The sequence below is a fragment of the Erigeron canadensis genome, chromosome 9 (genome assembly GCF_010389155.1).
Source record: "Erigeron canadensis isolate Cc75 chromosome 9, C_canadensis_v1, whole genome shotgun sequence".
Lineage (NCBI taxonomy): Eukaryota > Viridiplantae > Streptophyta > Magnoliopsida > Asterales > Asteraceae > Erigeron > Erigeron canadensis.
The window spans coordinates 10,630,088-10,639,567 of NC_057769.1; the positions used below are offsets into that span (position 1 = coordinate 10,630,088).

The 9,480-nt window shown below is 29.9% G+C and overlaps 1 protein-coding gene across 1 annotated transcript; it reads left to right on the forward strand.

Annotated features, from left to right (window-relative positions):
- Positions 1-261: 261 nt before the first annotated feature.
- LOC122581610 ((-)-germacrene D synthase-like) lies at positions 262-9,258 on the forward strand. The gene is made up of 7 exons (XM_043753852.1): positions 262-348; positions 642-918; positions 1,252-1,633; positions 3,117-3,335; positions 3,494-3,632; positions 7,023-7,274; positions 8,727-9,258. Exons 1-7 carry the CDS (start codon positions 262-264, stop codon positions 9,018-9,020), a joined length of 1,650 nt encoding a protein of 549 aa, XP_043609787.1. The 3' UTR covers positions 9,021-9,258.
- Positions 9,259-9,480: the final 222 nt, after the last annotated feature.

The following is a 9,480-nucleotide window of genomic DNA, read 5'->3' on the forward strand; positions in this document are numbered from 1 at the left end:
TGATCTAAGAATTAATTGTTTTTGGATTTAAGAATTAGGATCTTAATTAATTTTGGAGAGCAAAGGTTCGATTTTGAGGCAAGCAAATTCTACCAATAATTTAATGTTAGGTTTTACTTGGATCGAGAGTTAACTGAAGCGCCTGAATATTTAGACAATTTGGTCCGTTAAAACACAACGCCTCTCTATATATACCTAAGTATTGTAGCTACATATTATCATCACAAAAAATCAACTTATGAATCTAACTCCATTTCAAAAATGACTGCTAAACAAGGGGAGGTTATTCGCCCACTTGCCAACTACCATCCAAGCCTTTGGGGAGATCAGTTCCTACACTATAACGAGGTAATTAATAGAGCGACACTAGTTATGATGCATGAAGTTTGTATTTCTTAAATTATGAAAAATTATATTTAACATTCAATAATTCAATCCGATAATTAACATTTTTATGTGAATCATATATATACTTGATTATATATTTTAGGAAATTTGACATCATTAAATGCACCGTAAGTACTAGTTAACAAATCCCTTTGTAATTTAGTCACCGGATTTAACTAAACAAGTAGTAATTTACATCTATATATTTCGACTTGCAATGACTAAAACGAATTATAATTATGCTAATTATTTAGCAAGAGGATGTGCAAGTGGAGGTAGATCAAGAGATCGAAATTTTGAAGGAAGAAACGAGAAAAGAAATACAGGCAAATTTGGATGATCCAACAAAACATACAAATTTGCTAAAGCTGATTGATGTTATCCAACGTCTCGGTATAACCTACTATTTCGAGCACGAGATTACACAAGCATTGCACCATATCTATAATGTATACGGGGATAAATGGAATGGTGGTAATCCTTCCCTTTGGTTTCGGCTTCTCCGACAACAAGGCTTTTACGTTTCATCTGGTTAGCGTCTTTAATTTCAAATTGGGCTTATATATGTCTATCATTAATTTTCTTACAAACTATATAAAACAAATTATGTACCTTGTCAATAAATCTTGCAAACCATCAACCTATCACTTGACGTGAAAACGTATATGGATGTTGCATATATGCGGGTATATACAATGTTAAAAGTTTAAAAGGTAAATACATATATAAACACTATTATAGTAAGATACATCCTATAGGCATTCATGTATAATTTATTATATTTTGATGGTATATAGTACATACCCTTTCAAATTATAAATTAAATCCTAACAATGACGAATTTAATTAACTTCTTCAAACAAGATGTTTTCAATATCTACAAGCTTGGGGATGGATCTTTCAAGGATTCCTTATCAAATGATACCGAATGCATGCTTGAGTTATATGAGGCGACATATATGAGGGTGCAAAGCGAAATCATTCTAGATGAGGCTCTTGAGTTTGCTAAAACTCATCTTGAAAACATTGCAAAGGATCCCCTTCGTTGCAACAACACGCTCTCTAGATACATATATGAAGCACTAAAGCGGCCTGTACGTAAAAGGTTGCCAAGGCTAGACGCAATACGATACATACCTTTCTATGAACAACAAGATACGCACAACAAGTCCTTACTAAGGCTTGCAAAGTTGGCGTTCAACCGACTTCAATCCTTGCATAAGAAGGAGCTTAGCCAACTTTCAAAGTAAGCACATATATGAGCTTCTATTACCCTTAATTTGTCATAACAAATTATTATCACCACTTTCATTTTGCGCTGAGTAATTTACTTGTATATCATGATGGCGTTGTAATAGTTTTTTTTCTTAGAGCTATAAATGGTAAGAGGCTAAAAAAAATTAACTTCCAGTCATAATAACAAGTTGATAAAATTTGCATTTTTATACCTCAATTATGTATATATAGCTATATCGAAATATTGATGTACATTTTTATGATTGTTGATAAACAATAAATTAATTGTTCATTCGATGTAAATATAATAGATTCAAATGCATTTTCGATAGATGAATCAATTGACTTTTTTTATTTGATTTGGTTTTTTTTTTTTTATGGATATATGAGCATTTGTCTCTTGAAAAACTTTTTATAGATGAAAAAAATTTACATAAGAAAATTACGGGAGTATCTGTAGGGGATTACCTTTACAGTAAATTAGTGCACATTGCAGAATGGAAAAACTATAATTTAAAATTACTGGACTCCTTAACGAGTTTATTACAAAACACGAAAAAGTGAAGAACCATAGAAAAAAAAATCACAAAAATGAAACAATTCTTTAGTCTTCCAAATTAATCTGTCCTCAAATATCTTAAGCCAATAGGCTCTTCTATCACAAATGGGCCATCATCCATAGTCTTCCAAACCCAACCATTGAAACAACTGTCTCAAAAGCTCAGGCTCAGCCACCCGAAATTAATGCAAAGCCCACCGATATTAAGCTTTCGATCCTTACATAGTTTACATTAGTACCAGAATTCCAAATGTCAAAAATAAAGCCTATCACAACAAAAATAAATCATGACCAATTCTGGAAACCCACCTCATTTCCACATCGTTTGCTTAAAAAAATCTAAATCAAATACTCTGCCACCCGGCCCATCCTCAACAATCTTAACCCAAAAAATACACCAACACCCCAACCCATTATACATTAGACCATCAAAAACAAGATGATCTGTACACAACTTATTTTTAACCTTACACTATCAAATATGCTCTAACATATTGTATTGTACAATACTGTGAAACATGTTTAATGGTTTATGGCTAAAAGTAGATGGTGTACTGATCACTATCCAAAAACAAAACCCCATGCAACATTCCCAAACCCATAAGTCCAAACTACACTTTGACATTGACTTTAAAAGTCAATTCTACAACAATTAACATACCATACCAACTTTTGTGATTGTATTTGTGTTTATAATGTCTGAATTATGTTATATTGCATGTCAATTTATAATGCATACTTTTAAATTGTAAATATTTTTACCATATGTTTTAGTAGAAATGTTTGTATGTGGATATAGTCCTATAATTTTAAAGTTGATTACCCTTTGCTGAAACTTTATTCGTTCTAGTTAATTATAATTATAGATTTGATATGATCTTTTAATGTTATGTATAACTTGTGTATTTATCTTGCAAATTGATACAACTTGTAGATGGTGGAAAAAGTTCGATGCTCCAAAGAATCTACATTACGTAAGAGATAGATTGGTTGAACTCTACTTTTGGGTATTAGGTGTCTACTTTGAACCTCAATATTCTCATTGTAGAATATTCTTGACAAAAGTAATTAAAATGGCCGCAATTCTAGACGATACTTATGATATCTATGGTACTTACGAAGAGCTTGAGATATTCACCAAAGCCGTTCAAAGGTAAATACACAAAATGCCCATACCAAGATTCACTTATCGAACATATAATCTCGATCTCAATAGGGACAATAGGGATAAATATTGTTTACCCGCCCGCATAATACACGACATAATAATCTAACATAACGCAATATATTTAATTTATACGTTAATTATAGGTGGTCAGTTACCTGCATTGACACACTTCCAGGTTACATGAAAGTGATTTATAAAAGCCTCTTGGATGTTTATCAAGAAATGAAGGAGATCGTGGAAAAGGATGGAAAAGCTTATCAAGTTGACTATGCAAAAGAGTCGGTTAGTTTGAGTTCCTTAACTTCTATAATGTCTTATACCAATACCAATATACTTGAATTAAAATTGAGACTTTTCTTAATCAACAAATGGTATTTTATTTAAGCATATATACCCCTTTATTTATATTCATGAATTTTTCTATTAGATAATAATCACTAAAGATAGTTTAATTAAACTTTTTAGTAATACATAAATATAGGTAGGGAAAATTTACAATAATTATTAGCCACCTATAATAAATATGTATATTTTATTACACAATGTATAATTATGTAAATCAGGTGTTGGTATAGATGTCTTAAATTTGTTGTACATTTATCACTCCTCATAGCCTAACATAATATCACTTTAAACATATAAAATGCTGCATAACTAATATAATTGAAAATTTTGTATTATAGATTACATTATATTAATTATACATCCATATATAGACTTGTTTTATTTCAAGAAAACTTTTTTTAATAACCTTAAGAACTCTTAAATTATGTATTGTATTATATTTTTTTTGTTCATTTACATGTGAAATGATATAAAAAAATATGTTGAAGAAGAAACTTTTTTTAAAAAATAATCAAAATAGCCTTTCGTGATTTTCAAGTTTTCGTTCCCAATTCATATAAATAGAAAAAATTCGGATCATATTTATCAAATTTGGTGGCCTTCCTATACCACGTACTATATTTATCATATTAATGTAAAAATAAAATAAAAATCCACCAACGGCTATAAACAAACTCTTAAAGTTGAACTTGCCTATACTATAAAGATATTAATTTGTCTCGAACAAAAAGATATTTAACTTGCTAAAATACCAAAAACCTATAAATATTTTAAAGAACGTATATTTATTTTCTCATATATTCATCATTTTTTTTCATACTCTCACATTCGATCTCTTCAACTTTAAATGGCTCCAATATTTAAATATTTTTATCAACTTACACCCATCAAATTTTGACATTAAATTTATGGGTTTTATTACATTGTAATTTTTTTTTCATCCCGGCTGATTAGACGCAGATGTTTAAGTTTATATATTCTTCATCAATCTCCGCGTTATTTTTTGGGTTTTGATTTGTTTATGATTATATAATTCTATAATGGTTTTACGTATTTGTTATGTTGTGTTATGTTTTAGGTTACTATTGTTCATAAATGTGTTTTCGTATGTGTTAACTTTCTCCCATAATTTTTAGACCTTGAATTATAACTCCTCTGCCAGGAGAAGTATATCATAAATTAGGACAACATTTTTCTTTAAACATTAATGAGTAGTCGGTTGATGCAAATAGTTGCATACAATGGTGCCACAAAATTTTTCATTGTTGCTTACCCTTTATTTTCACATCATTATATTTCTTATGAGATTTATGCATGAACTTCTACATTTTTTATGCTTTAATGCATTATTATATATTGATTCATGTTTATTACGTATGATATTTTAAATAATCGCACATCGTGCGAGTAAAAGACCTATATATATATATATATATATATATATATATATATATATATATAAAAGACCTAGTGTGTGTGTGTGTGTGTGTGTGTATATATATAGGGAAATGTTATTTTAGGAACCCTTAAAAATGCAGGAACCTTCTTTAAATTAAAATTATTAACTATATGATTGATTACACATGTTCATATGATTATATAATTGCTTACAAATGTTCATATGACTATCTATATACATTTGATTACCATCTATCTCATAAAAAAATTATTTACAAAATACTTGCATACATGTGATCATAACACTATCTATGCACATGTGATCATAATATATATTCTCCACATAATTGTATAATGAATGATAATTTATGTCTATATATACATGATTGTAAAATCAAAAATTACACCTAAATAACTCAAAACGATAAAAAAAAAAAAAAAAGGTTCCTGCTTTTTTAATGATTAGGCTTAATTTAAAAAGTTTCTAAAGGTTCCTGCTTTTTTAAGGTTTCCTAAAATAACTTTTTACTATATATATATATATATATATATATATATATATATATGAGAAAAGTGAGTATGGGGCTGTTATGCACCCAACTTGGGTGAAAAACCCCTCACATACCAATATTTTAATATTTTGAATAAATGCTTAGCCCTCCATGATTTTTATGGTTTAAAAAAAGGTATGTGAAAGATTTTTCACCTAATTTAGGTGCCTAACAGCCTCATATTCTCTTCCCCTATATATATATATATTATATATATATATATATATATATATATATATATATATCTACGGTGAGAACACTTTTAAAATAAGAACGGTGAGAACACTTAAAAATATCATTTTGACGCATTAAAAGTCTATAAAAGTAACATAGTGCATAACTAATTATCATTATTTAAGTGTTTAACAACACATTGATTCGTCAAAATCGAAAAAATCACGTTTTTTGTTGGATGCATCATTTTGATGAATATGCATCCAGCTTGGATGCACAAAACAAAAAACATGATTTTCTCGATTTTGACATACCAATGTGTTGTTAAACACTTAAATAATGATAATTAGTTATACACTATGTTAGTTTTATAGACTTTTAATACAAAAAAATGTAGTTTTTAAGTGTTCTCACCGTATTCTTATTTTAAGACTCTTCTTATTTAATTGTCCCTATATATGTATATATATATATATATATATATATATATATATATATATATATATATATATATATGGAAAAAGTAAGTATGGAGAACCACTCATATACAAATATTTTATTATTTGTTTGAGTTTAAAACAAATAAATGGCCCCCCATGATTTTCATGGTTATAAAACCAAATGTGAGGGGTTCCCCATCTAAGCTTAGATGGTAGACAACCTCATACTCACTTCCCTCTATATATATATATATATAAGGGACAATCAAATAAGAACAGTCTTAAAATAAGAACGGTGAGAACACATAAAAAACATCATTTTGATGCATTAAAAGTCCATAAAACTAACATAGTGCATAACTAATTATCATTATTTAAGTGTATAGCAACACATTGGCCTGTCAAAATCAAGAAAATCATGTTTTTTGTTTTGTGAATCCATATTGGATGCATATTCTTCAAAATGATGCATCCACCAAAAAACGTGATTTTTTCGATTTTGACGGATCAATGTGTTGTTAAACACTTAAATGATGATAATTAGTTATGCACTATGTTAGTTTTATGGACTTTTAATGCATCAAAATGATGTTTTTTAAGTGTTCTCACTGTTCTGTTTTTAAGACTGTTCTCACCGGAGTATTACCCATACTATATATATATATATATATATATATATATATATATATATATATATATATATATATATATATATATAGATCAAAATACAAATCAATGTAATATTTTATCTCACATATATACAGATGATAGATTTGATTACAAGTTATATGACTGAAGCGAAATGGTTACATGAGGGTCACGTGACAACATTGGAGGAGCACAAATCAATTACAAACGTAACTGGTGGCTATAAAATGCTTACAACATCAAGCTATGTTGGCATGCCCGGTGATATAGTTACAGAAGGGTCTTTCAAATGGGCTCTCACTAATCCTCCACTTATTAAAGCTTCATCTGACGTTAGTAGAATTATGGATGATATCGTCGGCCACAAGGTACAAATTCTTAACCAATATTATATCATATAAGAGAAAAGTAAGTATGGGTTGCTATATATACATCTAGCTTGAGTGAAAAAAACTTTTTCCATGTTAACTTTTTAAAATATTGAATAAATGATGAGAGCCCCTATTGTATTAAAAATAGTATGTGAGAAATTTTTATTCAAATTGAGTGTATAACAATCTCATATTCACTTTCCTTTTATATAAATATATATATATATATAAAGGAAAATTATTTTTAGTACAAGGGTTTGAAAAAGTACAAAAGTACAAGGTATTTTCTCTTTTTCTCTTGCTTCTTCCTTCCATCTCTGACCACCACCACCACCATGATCATCTCCGGCCACCACCATGATCCTCCAGCGACGGCGACCATCTCCGACGAGACTTACACATGACTTACCACTATGACCTTACCCTCTATGACCTATCACACTATGACTTACCACCCTCAATGACCTATCACCCCACCAGCTTTGGTTTATGAATATCCTTTAGGGCGAAGCCCGCTCCGAATCAAAAAATTTTTTCAACCTACACATGTGTATGTTGTACTTACACATGTGTAAGTCTCGCCGGAGATGGTCGCCGTCGCCGGAGGATCGTGGTGGTTGTCGGAAATGATGGTGGTGGTGGTGGTGGTGGTCGGAGATGGAAGGAAGAAGGAAGAAGAAGGAGGAAATACCTTGTACTTTTGTACCTTTTCAAACCCTTGTACTACAAATAACTCACCCCTATATATATATGTGTGTGTGTGCTGGCAGTGCCGCTGAAATTAAGTAATACTCCTTTGTGTGACATTATTATTTTATATATTATTTACAATATTTGTTTAATAAATATATTATATCTCTTGGGAAATTCAGTGAATAATAAACAAATCCGGATATAATGAAATCTCTGAAGGTACATAATCGTTTTTAGATTAAATAATTTGGCGGTTCACCCAACTATTCAGTCGTATACATCAAAGATTGAGAATTTTCGGTGTGTTTTGTGTTTGAGAGAAAATGACACTAAAGAAAAGAAGATTTCGACCAGAATGAAGAATTGAGAGCGAAAATATGTTTTTAAGGCGCTTTAACCGCCAATTCGGCAGTTAATTTACAAGGTTTTCCAAGTTGCCAAAAAAGCCCCTTAAGTTTCGAAAAACAACCCTAAAAATTCAAATAATAGGCGTGCACTCCACGGTCCACACCTCCAACTCTCCAAGTCAAAATGATGTCTTATTATGACAATAATAGTCAAATAAGTTAATAATATTACACTAAAATATCCAATGATATCTATTATATATATATATTTTTTTTTATAAGAAGTAATGTCTAAAAGTTATTAAATCGTGTTTTTTTTTCCATTTCAAAGTAAATCAAATAAGACTGGAGGAGTATAATATGTTACGGTCGGGTTTAAACACAAGGGTAAACTTTATTAATGTTGTAGGAGGAGCAACAAAGAAATCATATTGCATCGAGTGTGGAAATATACATGAAAGAACATGATCTTACGGAAGAGGAAGCCTATGATTTGCTCAAACAAAGAGTTGAAGATGCGTGGAAAGTTCTAAACCGTGAAACACTCATCTGCAAAGACATTCCTATGGCTCTTAAGATGCGTGCGATCAACCTGGCACGCGTAATAGATACCCTATACAAAAATGATGATAATCTAAAAAATGTTGGAGAAGAAATCCAAGGTTATATCAAATCTTGTTTCGTAAATGCAATGAGTGTTTGATTTTTGGTTCTTCATGACCAATTATCATGTCTCATAAATTTGAAAGATGTTCGTTCGAGGCAGGGTTATGCTACTACACTAAATAAGACCTGAAGTCAATTGAAGGTATAAAACGACTTATTGTTAATACGTAACGTATTTGTGGATTTTAATAATGTATTTTGATTCATGTATTTGTGGATTTTAATTTATGTATTGAATTTTATGTTTTTCCAATGGAAGTATTGTTTTCTTATTATATAGAGATTATGACCTTGGAATATAACTAACTATGCCAAAATGTTTATGTTATGTAAATAACTACAAAAACGTTTATGTGATGTAACAAACTACCTGTTTTGGTCTATAGTACGCAACAAGTAACCTGTTGTAAATGTTACCAGTCTCCACTTTCACTATCAAACAAAATTCTCTCCCTTATCTTACTTTTTTGATCAGAAAATTCCCACCACCAAAGCCA